Source organism: Mustela nigripes, chromosome 9 (genome assembly GCF_022355385.1).
Source record: "Mustela nigripes isolate SB6536 chromosome 9, MUSNIG.SB6536, whole genome shotgun sequence".
In the NCBI taxonomy this organism is placed as follows: domain Eukaryota; kingdom Metazoa; phylum Chordata; class Mammalia; order Carnivora; family Mustelidae; genus Mustela; species Mustela nigripes.
The window spans coordinates 84,630,855-84,649,622 of NC_081565.1; the positions used below are offsets into that span (position 1 = coordinate 84,630,855).

At 40.1% G+C, this 18,768-nt stretch overlaps 1 protein-coding gene across 11 annotated transcripts in view; it reads right to left on the reverse strand.

Annotated features, from left to right (window-relative positions):
* Nucleotides 1-2,802: 2,802 nt before the first annotated feature.
* Nucleotides 2,803-18,768, reverse strand: part of RFX3 (regulatory factor X3) — a 444,560-nt gene continuing 428,594 nt past the window's right edge. For all 11 annotated transcript variants that reach the window (XM_059411948.1, XM_059411946.1, XM_059411949.1 and 8 more), the window contains 2 exons: nt 13,695-13,737; nt 2,803-10,033 (listed from right to left, as the gene is read on the reverse strand). In XM_059411948.1, coding sequence (XP_059267931.1) covers nt 9,795-10,033; nt 13,695-13,737 — 282 coding nt within the window. In that variant the 3' untranslated portion in view covers nt 2,803-9,794. The remainder of the gene's footprint in view (nt 10,034-13,694; nt 13,738-18,768) is intronic.

The window sequence follows — 18,768 nt, forward strand, 5'->3', positions numbered from 1 at the left end:
TGGAAGGACCCAGGTGGGTACTGCATAGGTGGGGGCCTTGGAGTCACAGCTGAGAATCCCCATTTTTAAAGGGGGCTGTAGCAAGCCTGCCCAACCTTTGTGCTGAAGAAGACAACTATCTATTACGCTGTCAGGAAACCAACACGCCCTCTGCCCCAGAGGGAGCCTTTCTAACTTCCAAGGCTTTTTGCTAAATCTATCTCCCTTGCACACACTCTCTCTCTAATAAATAAATCTTTAAAAAAATAAAAATAAAAGTTTTATAGTTTTAGGTTTCATCTTTCAGTTTCTTTAAAAAAATATATATATATTTTATTTATTTATTTATTTATTTAAGGGAGAAAGAGATCACAAGTAGCCGTGGGAGGGGGGAGTGGGAAGCAGGCTCCCCGCTGAGCAGGGAGCCTGATGAGGGGCTTGATCCCAGGACTCTGGGATCAAGACCTGAGCCAAAGGCAGAGGCTTAACCCACTGAGCTGCCCAGGCGCCCTCATCTTCAGGTTTCTGATCCTTTTTGTGTATGGTGTGTATGGTGTATGGTGTGTATGGTGTGTATGGTGTGATCATACTTAATTTTTTTAGACAGATGGGTGTTTTTTTGAAAGATTCTCCATCAAATTGCCTTTACACATTTGTCAAAAACCAGTGGTTCATAAATGTGTGGGTCCATTCCTGTACTCTTTATTCTCGTCTACTGATCTATTTGACAGATCCTGTTGGTCTACCTTGATTCCAATACCACACTATCTTGGTTAGGGTAGCTCTACAAGAGCCTTGAATTTAAGTATTGGTAGCTCTCCAATTTGGTTCCTCTTTTCCAAAGCTGTTTCAGCTAACCTAGATCCTTTGCATTCCCATATGAATTATAGACAGCTTGTCATTGTCCATTAGAAGCTTCCTGGAATTCTGATTGGATTGTGTTGACTCTATAGATTAAATTGGGAAGGATTAACATCTCATCAATCATGGGTCTTCTGCTTCATGAAAACAGCAGATCTCTCCTTTTAGTCTTTAATTGCCCTGTCCAATGTTTTATAGCTGTCAGTGTACAGACCTTTCACATCACTTTACCAGATTTATCATTCGTTATCTCATAGTGTTTCTATTTTTTCTCTCTGTATCTTTTTGCTTTCAACCTCTTGGAGCACATTTTCTTGTACCCAGTATAGAGATCTGTTCTCTTTCAAAAATGTTGTTTGCCAATCTTTCCATTTTAATTGCAATAATAGCGCACTTATTATTTATTTTAGTTACTAATAGATTTGTGTTCACACAGCTTGAGCCCAGCTTCCCATGTTCTCCGGGCACACATGGGATACTTTCCAATTTTAAGGCCAACAACAAACATGAAAAACACGTATCAGCTTTGGAAAACTACTATGTCTAGGGTCCCTCAGCCTAACTAATCTGACATCCAGCCCCTGTGAGAGTGAGCAGACCCCTCCTCCTGGTCCAGATGTTGCTTCAGAGAGAAGCAGAACAGAATCAGACTGCAGTGCCCTTCTGCTCCCTTCTCTGGATTTCAAATACAGGATCCTCAACAATATGGCAGCCATACCATTGATGGCAGATTTCTACACACATTACTTTTAGACCATACTTGAAGGAAAGCATTTGGTGAATTGAATTGAATCAGTTAATGAAAACCGGTGCTATTTTTCAGGCTGAGTTCAAGTCTTGAAATGTCCAAGCTCCAAAAGAGAAGGAAATGCAATTAAGGACCTTTGGTGGGAAGAATGGTAAAACCAAAGTGCACTAATTATAGGATATATTTGAAAGATTTCAGATTTTTAAAAGAAACCCAAGTGCAAAAATAAGGATGGAAACCGGGAACTCCATTTTTTTTTTGTACAAAAGTTCCAAATATCGGACAAGTATTTATGCAACATAAAAATGCTCAAATGGGTTAGATATGTTTTCTTCCTAGCCTAGTACTGTGTCTTCTACTAACTCTTAACTGTCTGGCTCTTCTTTCACTTATTAACTAACATTATTTTGGTACATTTCTGTTACTGGGATCCACTTAAGTTAGAATGATTTTGGTGTTTCTGTGGGCTAAGATATCAACATTTTTGTTTCAGAAGTAACTTCGTACTATGACTTGAAAGCCCCATGGTGGTGATTCCCAAAAGGATATTTTCCGTCTTGCATTTCTATCTTTTAAAGAAATCCAAACAAATTGGCTATTCCATATTCTAGGAGGAGGTCCTACACACACACACACATTAAAAAAAAAAATGTTTGCAAGGTTAAAAAAAAGTGTTTTAAATTTGATTGTGGTGGTGGCCACACGCCTGCTTGTGTTTGTCAAGACTTAGTCATGCATACCGAAAACAATAAGTTTTTCTGTATGTAACCATAGAATTCAATAAGAAATAAATAGGGCAGGGCATCTTCTGAAGTGTATTAAAATGAATTTTAATAAGCTGTTTCAATCTAAGCTAAGAACTTGGGTGCCAGATATCAGTGTGAAGTGACATAAAACAAACACTTTACGAACATCCAAAAATCTGGACTTACAATGGAACTGTTGACAGCTTCTGAAATTAAACAGCACTCAATCACTAATTTTCTTTGAGGGTAAGATTTGTACCCTGCTGGGTTTATAATTCTGTTTTCTCTTTTTGTGCTGTTCATGTGTAAATATTGCTAATTTCATTTGACACAAAAACAGAAAACAACTTAATTTTGTTTCTAAGCTAGTCAATGACACAGGACTATCCTCTAGATGAGGCAGCAGTGCGTTCTGAGCTTCCTGGCAATGATTTGAGGCGGGGGGGAAAAAGCAATGCGTTTCAAATGTATTTGTAACAAGGAAACAAATTTATTGATTTTAAAAGACAAGACACCATTTTGTTTTGAAAAACACAAGAAAGCTAGCCTGAGTTCAAGTCTGAAATATTCAGAAAAATCCTACTAATATCTTTAGTATGTTCCAGTCATTTGTTTAAACAACACACTAAAAGTTAATATATATTTTTATAATTATAAAAGTTCCCCAGTTATTGTACAGTACACAATACAAATCGCCCACAAACTATTATTTAGCTCCTGCCAATTTTGAGAGGACATGATATACTAAAAGATTTAGCATTTCTCACAAAAATCACGTCAGGAAATACGTATTTACAAAATCAAATACATTATACAAAAAACCATCACATGTTATTCGGTAAAGATGTTTTTAAATAATTAAAAAGTTTATTCAACTGTAGTCCAAAAACTGGAAAAGAACATTACATTATCTCACACATACAATCTCTACAAAAGTTGCTTACCTCATTTACATAATATATTCAGTCGATTGTAAAATAAATGTTCAAATATCTCCTAGTGTTACTATGTTTCTGTGCTTGTGGGACTGAATAATGTAATCTGCCACTTACTAAGTGAAATTTAAATGATGGCACTTAAAAAAAAATACAGTATTTTAAAAAAACACAATGAAAGAAGTTTACCTAGAAGGTACGAAAGCCCTGAGTGATAGCGGAATTACTGATTGGTAAGCACTACAATTAAACCTAATTAAAAGTTTACCACCCCAGGCACAAATTTCCAAGTTTTCTCAAGGCACTCACTTAAAGTTTCTGTAACCAATGCATTGGTCACCACCATAGGTCCCAATTGATGATGGAGATGAGTAGCGAAAAAAATTTTGCTTTGGTACAAAAGATGCTTTTTAAACGAATAAAATTCAATACCTCCTTTATTGGGTCATTTAATATTGTGGTTAGCAGGTTAAAACAAGGCAATCATTCGTTCAAAACTATTAATTCATTGAAGGAAAAATTTACTCGGTTATTAACAGTCAATGGGAGTTTCAATTTTTCCCTTCCTCCCCCAGAATCAGAATTCTTCTACAGAGATTTGTTGTCCTCATGATCGAGCTACATAACAATTCTTACCAAAAGATTTCATTACTCAGGGCTTCCAATCCCAACATCATAATTTATTTTAAAAAACAAAGGAAAGTTGGGGGGGGGAGATAAAGAATCACATACCGGAACCGAATAAAAGAAGAGACAAAACACATTTCTTAAAAATAAGACGTGTTACCAATTACTTCAAACAAAAGGAAAAAAAAATCCTAGGCAGTCACTTTGTAAGTGGCTTTTACTATTTAAGTAAAATTGGTAAACTAAACTCAGGTCTACTGGCACGTAAAATCACTAGCAGCAATGATCAGAGCATGCAAACTGAGAAGCATTTACAGTAAATCATCATGAAGAATTCAAAAGAAGAGAGTTAAATTAAAACCCTTTGAGTATTGCATGTTAACACATGAGTAATTTGCATGGTTGGACTTCCTACACTGCCTGAAAAGCAATGTTTTTGCGGCAAACTTGCACTATGCTATGGATGTCCCTTCACCAGACATCAGAATAGGTTTACACTCTCAGGCGGCGCCAAGCGCGTCTGCAGACGACACTGCTGTCATGTTCCGGCACGTGGGGGACAAAAAGGGGACAAGGGCACGCAGAGCGTCCCTTGAACCAAGTCGGCAACTGTGTAAGCAGACTGACATTTGCCCAGATCAGAAGCAGTCGTCATGGCATCTCCGGACAGATGAGCTGAGAATGAAATGCTTTGCTCTCTGTTCTACCTACGTCTGAGTTTTTGACAAACTGTGACATAAAGTTTTGGAGCATAGGTAAAATTATGCCCTGTCTGAAATTCCCAAACAATATTATTTTGTGAGCGATCAAACTCCACATAGCTTCCCTGCCCCCAAAGAGTTCAACTTTTCTTCATCCACTCGAACTCATTTCTTCCTAAGGCTTTGCTTACAACTGTACTTTCTAAAGCTAAATAAAAGAGATCTTTCGTTTTGTTTTGGGAAAGGACAAAAACAATAAAAATTTAAAAAAGAAAAAGAAATGTAACCCTTTCTTTATCATACCTTTTAAAGGCAATCTAGGTACTTTTCAATGTGCAGAGATCAGTTTCGACATAGGTCAACAGGCCCATGTTATCTGTCCTCCTTTTCTAGAGTCATGATGTGATGCTAGAAAAGTCGATTTTTTCTGTAAACAGTACACTTACTTAGATGGCAGTGAATATTTGGGAATAAATATATCAAGCCCTCTTGAAGAAGAAAATTAAGAGTTGTATATAAAATGCAAGTGTTCAGCATGGAAACACTTTCTCTTCCTACCCCCCCACCCTTTTAAAAAAACAGCATAATTAGACATTTGGATATAGAGTATATTTTACCGGTCTAAGTCTAAATAAATGATCTGAAAGGCTTTTGTCCCCCATTGTATATCTTACAATGCTCAAAGGGTTAATACAAGGCATTACATCCAAGGGGTTTTCTAATACTAGAGCTAAGCACTGGAATAATGCTTCTATTCCAGTTTTTTGTGTTTTTGTTTTGTTTTGTTTTGTTTTAAAATCACCAAACTTGCAGAAATACTAGGATTCCATTCATTGATTTACTCTAACCATCTACATGGAGGTTGATCTGATCTAGTGACAAGCCCAATTTCCGTAGTACTGCATGTGCACCCGTCTCCCCCCTGTTCCCGTGCTCTCCATTGAAATCAGAAGTTCTGATTTGTCCTGATTTCCCTGTTTTGATAGTTGGTGTTTTCTCACCAAGAATTTGGGGGAGGGAAGGTTCTACCAAAAGTCAGTCTGTTGTCTATAACCACTGCCTCAAATTGTACAGAAAGGTGACTTGCCAAAGCTTTTTTTTTTTTTAAACTTTCTACTTGAGTCCACACGGGGAGGACCAACATCACAGTGACACACATTTTTTTTTTTCCTTTTACACTAATGTTTCAAGCACAGCATCATTTTAGACATTTCAAATATACCATCTGAAGAATTTTTTCTTTAATTTGAAAATGCATCACGTTCACCACTTCTGGGGAGCGCGCTCACATAACAAGGCTCATGACGACAGCAATGAAAACCGTGGTCGTTCCTGAACGACGTTGACAGCAGATGCCGCGAGAACGTGTTCGTTTTGACTCGTCTGCTACAAAGCGAAGGCAGTCAGTGTTGCACACTACTAATTTCAGGTACGCAGTGTTAAAACCGTTTTCTAAAATTTACTTTTGTTTTTAAAGTACACCATCTAAAGAGAGGTGCATGAACCGTGCTATACAGTACAAGAAAAAGCACAAAAAGGAAAAAGCAGATTTCTGAAAAGGCAGTAAGACTTAAATAGTCAGTCCAAACATGGTTTGGATGAGAATCCTGAAAAAGTGACCAGCCGTTTGAGAGCCAAAGAAAAAATTCAAAATTGGGCCCTGTGTTCCAAGGAGGTGGGTCCCCCATTTCACCCCATTGTTCACTGGCTTCATGAATGCAAATCTTCTGGGTACGATTCTCAAAGTATGTATGTGAAGATCAAACCATACCCACGAGACTCAATCCTATTTTACGGAAGTAACTTTTCAGAGACTTAAAAATAGCCAACATGCCTTCGTTACATCTTCCGCGCTGAAAGTGTAGCACTTGGTCTATGCAGGTACTTTTCATGACTAGTGGGTTTGGTTACAATGTCAAGAAATATTAAGAAGTCCTTACCATGTGTACTTGTCACTTGTCAATAAATCTACTCTGAGAGTATTAGAATCCGTCTTCCTTAGAAAAAGTCACAGTTTCAATGAATGAAACAAATGAAAACCAAACATCAAATAAATGCAATAAAGGGGATTGTTCCAATTGCCTCAAATGCACAAATTAGGAGGTTTGATTCTCTCCTCTATCTCACAGTTCAAATTCGAGAGTGGTTGAGATGTCTGTGTCTGACCGTAGAGGTGTTCTTGTCTTACTGTAGACTATAGATCACCGGAAATAGCTCACACTGCAGATGCTCTTTTGTCTGTTGGTTTGGAACTATCTGTCCTAGTCAAAGATGAATGTTCCTGTGTTCGTAAAGGAGATCTGGAGGTTTCTAGTGAGCCAAGCTGAAATGCAGTCCTACTTATTAATTCCTAATCTGTCCTGATGGAGAACAAACCATGAACAATTGGAAGAAATGTTGAATCCTGGAGGGTCCCCAATCCCTACCTTCTATCACTCTAAATTTGCCCATTGTTATCAGATTCCTCTAAGGATTACAAATATATCCAACAGTGAACAGCGACAATTAATACATTGAAAATCGTTCAATAAACAAGGCGAAACCAGCAAATACATTTGGTCCAATACAGATAGAGTGGAGTTCTGGGGCTGGTGGACAGGGAGAGGAAAGCAAAGAAGCTTTTCAGAAAGGAGAGTCGAAATGAAGAGTGTCTTTTTCATTTTGTGATTTTAATTTTACCTGTAAACGTCCCCTAATGCACAATGAAATAGATATGTGGTCTTTGCAGTGAAGTTGTTTTGTTTGTTTGCCTTTTTTGTGTGTGTAATGGTGCAAATTCATCGCTTTTTGGGGGGGGAGGGAAAAAAAGGGAACTAGTCATTTCAATGATATTTGGATGAGGTGATGGGAGAATGCCAGTGGAGGCTTGCAAATATATGAGATGAGTCATACAAAATTTGAATCCATTTAAAAAATTACATCTAGAACATTTAAAGTTTACTTAAGAAATTGTGTGGATCTTAGTTTTGTGAACGGCCTAAGGCAATCGAGCAACCAGAACACCCTACCCAATAAGCCATTTGGTACTTTTAACTTTACAGACTGGCTCACCCTCTACTTTCCAACCTCCCACCCCTACCCCAATAAAACTGGAAAGATAAACATCTTGAGATTAATATAGGCCTCATTAATCATCTATAAATCATTTTGTGCTTTCTCTCTCTCTTTTTTTTTTTTCTTTTTGGCTTTACATGTTTATGTATTCATTTCTTTTTGCTGGTCAGCTTTTTATAAAAACTACTTAACTGGATCAGTGTGCCGGTTTTTGTGGTTGTTGTGTTGTTGCTGTTAATAACTTGAGTGCTTAAAAGAACCTTGGCTTTTCATGTAAATTCAAATGGGGATGGGTGTATCCTGTCTAGGACCTCACCTGACTTTGAGTTGACCCCTGCCCACCAGCACTTGTGTGCGCTGTGGACACACAGATACCAAGACACAGACGAAAACAAACAAACAAACAAACAAACAAACAAACACATTTAGACTGAAAAGATGCACTTCGATAAGTACCTGCTCATTTTGTTAACTTTCTTCAACGAGAACTAGATAAAAATGACCTAAAACATGTATGATTTTATGTGACAAGTTGGTAATTAAAACTAGTCTGCTATTCCACACCCTTAAGCAATCTGATTCGTAATCAAGTAATATTCAGCTCTATGAACAAAAAAGTCCGTTCGTGGTCACTCGGAGAGGGGAATTGATTTTTTTTTTCTTTTCTTTCTTTTTTTTTTTCTCTTTTTGTTTTGCTCTGCTTGCCCTAAATTTCCTTTGAAGAACACGTGACCTGTCCTCACTCCAGGAATCTGAACGTGACAGGTACACCTTGTCAAATGGATTGAAGAGAATTCACATGAACAAAATAAGCCTTACTAAACCGTAGCTTCAGTTCTGTTTTAAGGCACCATGTAATAGCCGAGGTACGATGATCCCTGATGTACATTCTTCAATGGCACTGGTCCATCCGGCCACCTATCCAAATCCTACTGAATTGGGGATAAGCAACAGTGTGGTGTGCCAGTTACACTGCCTTCAGGTTCTGTTTAAAATTTAAATCCACATACTTTAGAAACCAGGAAATATTTTTTGAAGGAAATCACAATATGCAGGTTGCTACATTCCTTGCATTCTATAAATTTTCTTCTATAATAGCAGCATATTGAACTACTATTAGGAAAAAGACCTGGAATAAAAGAAAGTCATCCAAATGGAATGGTTTCCTGTATGTCCAGCTCAGCATAAGTAGCATGTACACTTAAAAAAAAAAAAAAACAAAAAAAAATAAAAAAAAAAAAAGTCAAGTCATTTTTTTTCAGCTTCAGTATCTAACTATAACAGCCCCACTCGACAGCAGAATGCATCTGTGCAGTGGTCCCAAATACAGAATCAGTAGTCTTTAAACAGAGGAATTGGTATGCAAATAACGGTTAAAATTCAATGTTTAACGGAAGCTTGCATTAATGTGGTTTAATAATTATGTACACAAATTATGTACATATTAGCATAATCTCTTGCAGTTCTGTCATTTACTCCGAACGGATAAATGCACAGCTCAATTTTTCTCCCGAGAAAAAGAGATGACCTTCCCAACCCTCTAGCACTGTCATAAAAATGCTCTGTATTCTCTCTCCATACCAAAGTGTTATCAAAATCCTGTCTTGTGGTTCTGTCCAATGCAAAGCACCTTTCAAAAGCAAATCTGATGCATCTGCCGGCAAATGGGCATGCCTCCAGTGTAAATCAAAGAAATTCCTTTCTTTTGATATTTCACAGAAGTGCATCTAATTAAAAACTTACACATGAAATCATACACCAAGACTAACGATCAACAATAAAATATTTTAAGCTACAAAAATGTAAATTACTTTTTAATTATAAGAAAACAAAAACATTGGCATTAAGTGTGGTAAAAATCCTTCTTGACACCTGAAACTAAAGAAGAAAAAAAAAATTCTTATTACTTAGAGGCAAATGATTTTTTTTTAACGTTAAAAAAAAAACAAAACAAAACCCAAAAACAAAGAAAGAAAGACCTGGCAAAATACATACACCCATTCCATTTCACAACTCCAAAAAGGTAATGTTCAGCACAGATAGAATTTGACAACAGTCGACCTTCAGGCTTATTCAATTTTCAACTTAAGCCCAATCTATCAACAGGGGTAATGTTAGCTGGAAAAATACGCTTTAATATTCCTTAAACGGCGGTGTAGGTGTTTCCGGTGGCGCTGCACTGTCTGATAGTCTGAGTACTTGTGACGATGTGCTCGCTGTGGATGGGGTTCAGGAGGCCGGGCTGCACCCCGCTCTCCAGCACCGGCTGCATGCAGCCCACCGGAAACGCCTGGTTCAGCTCGGTCTTCTCTCTTTTGGCTTGGGGTTCCGAAGAGTCATCCAGTTCTTCATCCATTTCGCTTTCCACTTCGCTGCCTTCGTCTGCACAAACGACACCAAGACCCTGTTACCAGAAGAGTCTCGGCTCGTGCCTTTCATCGGGACCAAGGCTCTATTAGTGCACCCGCAATCCTTTCCAACGTGGCAACAGTAACTGAGTCTTGGCTAGGTTGTGAGTGATACTTTTTAAGAATTCTCTTAAGACGACCTCTGGGATTTCCTGAAGTTTTTGGATTAAGTAGTTGGCTAATCCGAGTCATCCTAAAGTAGTCACTTGGGTAGGCTATGCTGCTTTTGGGGAATGAGCTGAAAAATACTAAGGCAGGAAGAGAAGGAGGGATGAAAGTTCTCCGTCTCCTTCGACATCTGCCCTGGGTATCGATTCCATCTGTGCCCGTGTTTATAGTGTTGATTCACAAATAACTACAACACGCACACGCAAGGGTGACTTTTCAGTATCCTTGAGTGTTGTAGATGACAATATTAAATAGGCCCTTAAAAATATACTGACTGAGGTAATACTATCAGAGTAAAAATGTACAATGGATTTCCATTCCTGGCAACACTGCCACTCACTGTTAATAGCTGATATTCATTTCTGGAATTTAAATGTATTAAACAGTCATTGTCACCTTCACATTTTAACATATTTTATGCTAATCAAGGCACCATTATAATGGACTACTGTTTCTCTTTTTCCCCTAGCACGTACTGTTGAAATTCAAACGTACAGTAGAGAGAGAAAATGCTCACACACAGCTTTACCACCTTACCAAGGTTCTCCTCAGAAGAGTGTGGAGAACACCTTCCCTTCAGTGATAATTTTTAAACAGTAGGGAATAGATTTCTGCCTTAAAAATCTAAAGAGTTTTTACTTCACCTTCTACATGTTTTCCTGTGTTTTTTTTTTTTTAAAGATCAGTTTAAATTTTCATTTGAAACAAAAATTGTTTAGCTGCTCAACTATACCTATACTTAACTAGGAGATTTGGACTTTACAAACATGCAGTGAATGTTTAACAAGTATCTCTTCAGTCTCCTCAGTCTTTAGGGAGGATGGACTCTTTCTCCGAGCTGTTGAATGGAGTTGAACCATGTGGAGCACATGCCTCCAGAAGTCCCTGCTAACAATGGGCCCTTTGGCTTTTCGTCCCTTATTATTGTTATCTTACTATTGGGGCAAAGCTGGTTCCAGAGAAGAGTGACGAGGAGGAACGGGGCTTGCACACATGGTTGCACACACACACATGGTTGTGCAGCATGTAATTGCCAGCAGCAGCATCTCCAGAGAAGCGTGACTTGTGGCTGAAAAGGCTGACATGAGATTTATTGACTAGAAAGGATGTAACACATTATTATAACACAGAAGTGCTCTTAGATGAGGCTCATCTACTTTATCCTGTTACCTTCTCGCCTCTGGAGAATGGACTTTATAATAATAGGGTCTGTTAGAACAAGCACATCCAGAGGGAACGTGGGCTGCGGGAAAGGGGTACGTCTGGTAGACATTTGCTTCGTGAAGACGGTATAATCGAAACATATTTGTATGACACATTTTGGGTCTGTTTTTGTATTTGCTTATATATAAACACAAAAACACTGGAATAATCCTCACATTAAATTCTTAATGGTGGTTATCTCCTAGGGTTCTGACTATGAAGATTCACTTGTCATAATTTCTAAATCTCCGTATTATTTGAAATTTTTATATAGAGCTGAAATGACTTTTATTATCGGGGGGGGGGGGAATTTTTCATTCTGTGGAAAAGCCCACAAGAATTCTTGAAGATTTCACATTCAAGCCTCAGGCCCTGACTACACCAGTTTGGCCATATCTCCAGAAGCACCAGGTCTAGGGGGTGAATGGGACCAGCGGGGCCACCCCAAGGTGAAGATAAATCACACTGCTTCGTGGCTCCCTCTCCATCAACATCTCTGTGCCTGAGAAATAGTGTCAAAATAATAAGAAAGGAGCACTGAAAGGAAAAAAAATAATAATTTCAAGCTAGTAGGTGAGCAAAGAGAGCGGAGAGACCCCTTTCATCCACCATGTCCTGGGTAGAAATGACAATGGGATAACAGGCTGAACAAATCTAAGTGCTCCAAGGCCACTTCTCTCCATGTCCACTTGTGGGTGATGGGGTTCCTATGGATATGCTCCAAAGCAATCCACCAAAGAGCAAGCCCTCTCTCTGCTTCTAAGGGCAAATTAATGCAATTCCATAGACATTTTATGCCCTCATAAAGACTCAAGGACATTTTCTAGAAACATCCTCAAAGATATGGAAATTTGGCACACAGAAACTAAAATTAGGTGCTACTGGAGTTGACTGAAGACTTCGCTCTGGTCCAGCACTTTACAGAGAGGCTTGGAAGCCATCAGTGGCCAAGTAGAAGATGCTTGTGCACTTTGGCACGTGGGGTGAAATCCTCAGGTGTGACCCATCAGGCTTTGGTCAGTGCAAGGCAAGGTTGCCTCACGTTGGCCACGGGTTTCAGCGCTCACCTTCCTCGATCTGAAGTTACAAACTAGTATCATCACTAATTCATCTTCTTGTCACGGGGTTAGCCGTAAAGAGTACATATTTGCAGAGGAATGTCTCTGGACTATTATTTTCTACCCATCCTGCACGGCTATGATGCCTATTACTAAAACAGGAATCAATGCCTGCACCACTGGTCATAGAGATGGACAGGAGCTTAACATGGGAGTGAGACGGATTCCTTAGGATTTCCACCAGCACGTTCACGGTTTCCACCATCGAGGAGGCAAGGAGGCTGGCCACAAATACCTGGGGGCAGGAGGCTCCAGAGAACCACGCTGCCATTCACATAGATTCCCCAAGCCCTTCCTCTGGCCCGTTTCCCCTCTAGCTGTGGCTCTGTCCCGGAAAGGTCAATTGTACAGTTTTCCCCCATGTGGGCATTCTGTCCTTGACTCCGGAACTCAGTTCCTTAGAACCTCAGGATATCTTTACTTTCTTGGGGTTTTTGTTTATTTGTTTTGGTGGTTTTTGTTTTGTTTTAGGCCTATATTTTCTGCAGTGTTTGTTTATTAAACATTTTACTTTTTTTTTTTTTTTTTTAAATTGAGCTGATATTCATTTGCTTGTTTTAACTGAGGGTGGCTTTTTCCTTGCATGTGCTCTTCCCCAACCTCATTTCCCCAGAGCCCTGTCCCTTTTACTGTGTGGTTCTGTAGATCCTTCCGGAACATGCATCTGAATGGTGTCTTAGCTGAGTGGCAATGCTGGCTTTATCTGACTGTCCCACTGCTGATCCTGCTTTTTTATGGTAAACTTCCTTGCTATCTCTGAGCTGTTTTTCCAGTGAAAAGTATGCATTGGTGAGAAGGGCAGGCTGAGAAAGCTTTCCGCCTGCCCCATGGGCCTTCAGTAAAATTTTATCACTTTTCTCCAGGACTCTGGTGGTGGTCAGAAAGAATTTCTTGTTACCTGTAATGAACTGTGGGCAAGAGTCACGCAGGGTTTGTAGCTGCATTTAAATTCAATTCTTGCATTTAATATCCTTCCCATAAAGAAGGCACAGAAATGGAGAAGTAAACAACAGGATTCCAAGAGACGGAACTGTCCTATTCCTGTAGGGCCATCGGCCATTTCCACAGGATAACACATGCCACATTTTCCCCTATGGGAATTTCTCAAAGAAGTCCTTAAAAATGTGCATTATTTTCACTTCTTACCTTTATCCAGATTTCCAGGAGACACAGCATTTAAATCACCAAACTGTAAAACAACAGTCATTTGGGCAATAGTTACTACCAGGTAGAATAAAATAATATTCTATGAGTCTGTGGTAAAAACACGAGGAGGAACTTTTTAAAACTGTAAACCAGGGACCGTTTTGATCTCTAACTTCCTGGGTCACCTAATTGTCCAATCAAACTTGTCGAATCTGAACAGTTGAAATTGTGTCACAATTTAGCTGTCTTGACCTCTTTGCAAAGGAGAGCAATTTTCTCTGTCTTCCACGCTCCATTTTAGTTTTATTATTATTTCCCACTTAGCAGTGAGGAAGTGGGGGCTTGGCTGGCCTGGAGAAGTTGGAGGTGGTGGGATAAATTCAGAAATTTGGTGAAGCAGGACACGTCAGCTCCATCACCCGCGGGCAGTCTAAAAGTTCCCTCCTGGGGCCGGGTGGGGGGCGGCCACCTGACAGCAACTTGGTCCGGCCGCTTGGCTGAACTCTCTCTTTAAAAGCTTTCACTAGTGGAAATAAAAAACAGTGGGAATGCCAAAATTCAGAGTATTTATTTTTTAAAAGCCTTTGAGACTTCTTGTATAATAATTTGATGTTCTTATTTACTAAGATGTCAGGGTCCCGTTTTAAAAAACAAAACCATCTGCTTATTAGTAATGCAACAAGAAAGAGCTTAAAACAATGTGGAACAATTAATAACCTTCAGCTTAGATTTTATTTTCTATTCTGGTTCAAAAGCTTAATGGTATTTTTACCATGAGGAAATGGATTTTGAGAGTCTCAGAGAGAACAAAGATGGATCCTCTGAAAAAAAAAAAAAAAAAAAAAGAATAGCAGAGGCAACCAAGTTGATCAGAGAAAGGTGAGGAGAAACCTCAAAGCATCCACTTTTTAAATGGAGAACATTACTATTTTAAAAGCTGAAGATTCAGAATAAGTCATTATAGAAATTCAGAGTTCTCAAGAGGCTTAGAAAGAGGGAGACAGAAATTCTACTTACTTCAGAAGTTTGCTTATAAAGAGTTCCATGATAGGAGTATTTTTTTCATCTACAAGGTATGTCTACGAAGTAATAAAACTGATCTTATTTTGCAAACACATTTTTTTTTTTTAACCTACATATGTATTGTTCTTTCTAGTAGCTACCTAGGGAGCTTAGACATTTATTCCAAGGTCCAAGGTTCCGGAATGCCTCTTTAACAATCAATTTCAAGAGTTAGCTTATGTACCATTCAAGAAAGCCCATTTTGTTATTTTATACCCAATTGGGACTGCAAATAACACTCCAAATTGTACTAATTTTCTTTGATCCTGGGATGATTTCTGACTACTCATCAAAATCAAATTCACCTCTGCCATGATCCAGGATATTTAAAATAATATGTCATTTTACTCTATTATTTCCCAGCAGTTCAGAGGCAGTTTAAAAAGAAACATGCCACAACATTTTAAGCTACCACAGCATGACTGGAACAAATGTGTAGCTTTCCCCAGGTGACTGCTTTCAAGGGGACAATGGCCTCCTGGATCCATAACTCCTAGAACGTTTTTTGGAAAAACTGTCCTATTACTTTACAGTTACATCCCATTGGGCAACAAATATGAAATCATAAATACTGAGCTGTTCTTTTGATGCTGTTCCTGATCACTTGGCTCAGAACCTTATGTTAATCTAAATAAAAGTCTCAGTTTAAATTATGTAAAATTTCTTGAATTAAAGAATGCAAGTGACAACAACAACAACCAAAATCAATGGGACTCTATTTTTGGTATAACTTAAATATTTTAGAACTATAAACAGAGAATGCTCCAAGTTGAAAGATCCTGTATAAGTTATGTCTAAGTGAGGCAACACAATAAGATTCATGTTTCTTTTAAATGAATACTTAATAACACTTAAGATTGATCCTGGAAACAAGCTGGCAAGTGATGAGTCTTAAACATTCCTCTATACCTAGAAAACGTGAACATTCCATTTGTTTTTGAAAGAAATCTCAAGAAGTTGTTTGAGACTAAATTCTTATTGCCATTAGTAATCAGTAAAGTCACACAAAACAGCTGAAACCAAACTCTAGACCTACTTGGAAGTCTCCTTCAAAAGAAACTTCTTTTGGTTGCTATTTAACTGCAAATATGGCAACTTCCTTAATACAAAGGTCTTCCTTTAAATGTTTCTGCTTAATCTGAATGAATACATTTGATTACTCAGGATGCTAAAAATAAAAAACCCACAATGATCAACATGTCATTGACTGCTAGTACTGTGAGTAAATAAACATTTGCATGCTCAATACTTTGTCCTTGTGGCTACGCCCTACGCTGGACACGGTACAGGCAATCTCAGGGACACCGTCAATGTCTCTAGGTGTTTCTGGGATCAATTACAAAGTCGCACGTGTACAGCAAAGATGGTAGATTTAAGATAAAAATATTGTGACGAAGGTAAGATTCTGATACCCTCTGTAGCAGAAGGTGAAGGCTTTCATATGCATTTCACACGTGAGAAAAGAATACACATGTGACTAAGGAAAGCTCACTTTACTCCCAACGGTAGGCTAAGATTAGGAGTCCGTTCCTTCCCTTGTTACTCAACCAACATTCGCTGGGAACCTGACGATGCCAGCCAACCACTGTGCCAGCCAGTTCCAGGCGGTCAATTTGGAAGTATTTCCTCTTTCTAGAGGTGAGTAGCAGAAGTTGTTTATATCACAAAGGACCAGGTAGTTCAGCCACAAAATGAGGCAAGCTTTGAGAAAGTTCTGGAAGCGTGGGCGTCTGAGAAAGGGAAGTCAACTGTGGGGGCTTTGGATGGGGCAGCAGGAGGGAAGGACATCAGTGGTGACCAGGAAGACTAGGAGAGGACGTAAGGAAGACAGTGTCACCAACCGGGGACAGACGACAAGCACTGAGATTACACTAGCACAAACCACACAAAAGAGAAGGCGGAGATCTAAGATTTGGACGAACAAAATGGAGGCTCAGGAGAAAGTCAAGGCTGACTGAATAGCAGATGAATGAATTTGTTTCCTCACTTTAGCCTCAGCAAAACGTAAGAATTTGGCAAGGCAGCTGAGATTTAATCTTGAGGTCATTAAAAACAATGGACTGATTTGTCTAACATTCGTAGGAAATGTGGTGGTGAGAAAGCAGATGGCCTCTTGATGTACAGGTTCTGGGAAGGCCTGTAGGAATCCATATTCTACAGATAGATCGGAATGTTCTGAAGTAGAAACGGAACGGAACATAGAGGAAGCATATTTGCTGTTTCGGGAAGAAAAACCTCGTTTTCCAGAAACCATTTCCTCCAGGTCGCTAAAGTGTCCTTGAGAAAGCGTGCCCTCCCGGGGGACGGCAGACCAACACATGTGGCGGGAAGGTGTGAATGACCGCCACCTCGCAAGGAGACCAGTACTGACCGGGACGTGCCAGTGGGCAACTGGACAGCACAGCAAACACAGCGATAGGCAGGACCCTTCCTGGCGAGAGATCCGGTGCGAGCCTGACATGCGGCCAAGCAGCTGTGGAGCAGCTCCTTACACGCCTGTCGAGGTCTCCCACCCATGAAAGGGTCGGGGCGCTGCTCACCCCAGAGATGCACACCGCAGGCGCCCCCAAGAGACCACTGCGTGCTGGATCCAGGAGCAGCGGACTTCTCCCGGGGAGGGAGGCAAGGCTTGTACTGTGATCCTTGGGAACGAGGACCATGCAGAGGAAGTTCGGGTGCAGAAAGCAAGCAGGTGGGAATCCGTGGGGGTCCACAGTGAAAGAGACTGGGGACAGGAGTTAGGGAGCGAAGGAAAGCGTTCAGGGGCTGGGAGGAAGATCTCACTCTTGGGGACGCTTTCCCTGCCAGATGGGTTTACCCCATCCTGGGGAGAAAGCATTAGGGAGTCATCCTAACCACACCACCTTGGGTGGCCAGGCAAACACCCCTCTAGAAGCTGTGTCCTTCTAGAAGATCTGTGAGTGTATCAGATTTACAGGTAGACACAGATTTACAGACGCGATCACACGCACACGTGCACCTGTGCACCCACGTTCTGTTTGCTCACTGAAACAGCAGCTGTCCGCATTGAGAATCACCCTGTCCACCAAGCTACCATGCACAAAAATGCCTAACTGATTTCCCTGGGGGCATCAAAATAGGACCGTGTACAGTCTAGAACAGGGGTTGGCAAACGTTTTTCAGCCAAGGGTCAGACAGCTAACTCCTGTAGTCTTCACGGTCGTGTTGTAAATACTCAACTCCGCCATTTGTGCTGCATTTCTCATTCACAGACTTCAAATTTTATCTACGACTTTCTACCAGTCTGAAAGGCTCTTTCAGCATGCATTGCAAGTTCTAAGCTTGTTGGAATCCCACATGGATACAAAAAGTTTACCAGGATCGCAGAGTGCAAAGTTTTGTGTGACATACAAACAGGGAAATCATTCCAGACAAAAATGAACACTCAAATTGAGGAAACCAAAAGCTACTGGGCTGTGGGGCGAGAATCGCCCTAAGCCTCACGTCCAAATGGAGGCCTGACTCTACTGTCAAAGTTAGACACTAAGAAATAGGGTATGTACTGGTCTTTGGCCAATTTCATGAGGATTAACTCATGCTACCCAATGGCACCACAGGCAACCCCCAAGCCCTCAGGAGGCTTTCCTATATCAGCACGACCCAGTGGTTCTGTAGGATCTATGCTGTATAGACGCCGGCAGCCAGAGCCAGATGCTGAGATGACAGCAGATGCTTAGCTGAAGGCAGTGACCACAGATGGCATATAATACCTAGACTTTCCATGTGACCCCAGACATTCCTGCTGATGGGGGAGGGGGCAGCTATGGACATTAGCAGCGGGCAGGCCAAAGAGTTGGAAGTTTCAACTAGAAAAGACCAGTCATTTGGGGGCCTCGACTACTTGCAGACTGGTCTTGCCAGCAGTGGGAAGTTTTGATACATGCATGTCGGGAAGAAACTGTGTGTGTGTGTGTGTGTGTGTGTGTGTGTACATTTTTCCAGTTCCTGCCAATGAATCATTTGCTCTAGGAAAAGAAATCTTTAAGCTGTC